At 32.3% G+C, this 1,828-nt stretch overlaps 1 protein-coding gene across 1 annotated transcript in view; it reads right to left on the bottom strand.

Annotated features, from left to right (window-relative positions):
• Window positions 1,498–1,828, bottom strand: part of LOC109820468 (AP-2 complex subunit mu) — a 7,792-nt gene continuing 7,461 nt past the window's right edge. Inside the window, 1 exon segment of the mRNA XM_020386616.1 lies at window positions 1,498–1,828. This exon segment is cut by the window's right edge and continues 14 nt beyond it. Within this exon segment, the coding sequence (XP_020242205.1) occupies window positions 1,774–1,828 (55 nt within the window). The 3' untranslated portion in view covers window positions 1,498–1,773.

Here is a 1,828-nt window from a genome sequence, read left to right on the forward strand (position 1 = left end):
CTATGCAAATAGGATGCTCTTGCTAACAATTTTCAATTCAGCTGCTCTTTCGATGCACCAATCTAGCAGTATCTTGAGATCTTTGTAGTGTAATTGAGAATATACCCATGTACTATCCGCCAATTGGGGATAGACCCTATAAATAGTTCTACTTGTGCGAATAGACATTCTTTACTATTTGCCAATTGCGGATAGACCCCTTAGCGAACTTTTTCGACTCCTTTTAAGTGTAACAAAATTAGCAATTTAGGGATTTATCCTTAGCAATAGAACTATAGGGGGTCTATTTGCCCCCTTAGAACTTTTTCGACTATTTTAAAAGTATTAAAAAAACTCAAATCTTTCTGTTTTAGTTGAACTACTAGGGGTTCAACTACAATTAGGATACTATATGAGGTCTATCTACATTTAGCCCTTATTTTATTTATTTATTTATTGGGTAACCAGGGCAAGATTCCTAGAGAATTCATTAACTAAGGAAAATATACACAAAATATTACATGAAGAGTAAGTGGAAGATTAATAGCATGTTGGCATCCTACTTATTTTAACTAATAAGTAAGTTTCTACTTTTAAAGATAACTAATAAGTAAGTTGTTACTTATAAGGATCCAATATCTTATTTCGTAAAGCTTATTTATTTACTTAATTATTTTTAACTTAAGTAGGAGGGGGAAAAAAGATAAGTTGGAATCTTCCAATTTATTTTTTGGACACTTATAAGTAGATTTACTTATTCATATCAAAAAACTACTTTGCCCTTTAAAATAAATAAGTAAAATAAGTAATAAGTAAATTATAAGGTTTCTCAAAATAAGTATTAGAGCCAAACATGCTCTAAGACACTCAACCGCGGTGACTCGAATGATTGCGAGGTTCCAATATGACTCTCACGGTATTGACTTTGATTCTAGCCTGGGTTATCAAAAAAAAATATCAAAAAAATAAAAAAAAATCCGTAAGACAAACTCCTAATGAGAAAACTTATATATAATCTTAAGAATAATACTCTTTGATTATAATCTAAAGAATACTACTCTTGGCACCAGAGCACTGGAAAACTTGAAGCCTGTCCAAACTCATGGGCTTTTTGAGTGGATAAAACGGAGCCCAGTTCTTTTTATTTGGACCTGAAGAGAGGCAAAATGTGACCCGCTGGGTATAGCGTAGACTTCCTTTTGTTCAATTAATAATCACAGAGTAGCGCAAAAAAAAAGAATATATATTCTTATTTTTTGTATAAATGCTAGCTTTATTCAATACTAAAAAGGCAAAGAATACAAAGAACGCAAATTCTCACGAGGAAAAAAAGTCCCAAATAAAAACTAAAAATATAAACATCACTTTAGTATCAATTGTTATCGTTATCATTTTTATTATTATTTAATGACCATTTACACAAAAAGCACCTTCTGCGCGCGCTGAAAGTAACATACATATTATTCGACTCGTATGCGTATAATATCACCAAAACTTGAATAATTGCGCATAAAGACATAAGCGATAACATCACCAAAACTTATCATAAAATAATGAAATGTTGAACTCTAATACACAACTTCTGTACTTCTTAAACCATTTACAAGTAACATCTGAATTGGACCAGCAACACCAACAAATAAATAGACAGCGCATAAATTTCACTACAAACAGGTGGCCCTCGATAAACGAGGAAAAGTAGTTCCAGAATTCTAAATTGTACGGAGAATTCTTCTGTATTTTTCACTTGATTTCGTAGCAATTAGCCCAGAAGAACGATTCATCCCCAAATCATCAGCATCTGATTTCATAGGATCCAGCCTTTGTGATGTAGCGAACCCATTCGACC

This window comes from Asparagus officinalis, chromosome 8 (genome assembly GCF_001876935.1).
Source record: "Asparagus officinalis chromosome 8, Aspof.V1, whole genome shotgun sequence".
Classification (NCBI taxonomy): Eukaryota; Viridiplantae; Streptophyta; class Magnoliopsida; order Asparagales; family Asparagaceae; genus Asparagus; species Asparagus officinalis.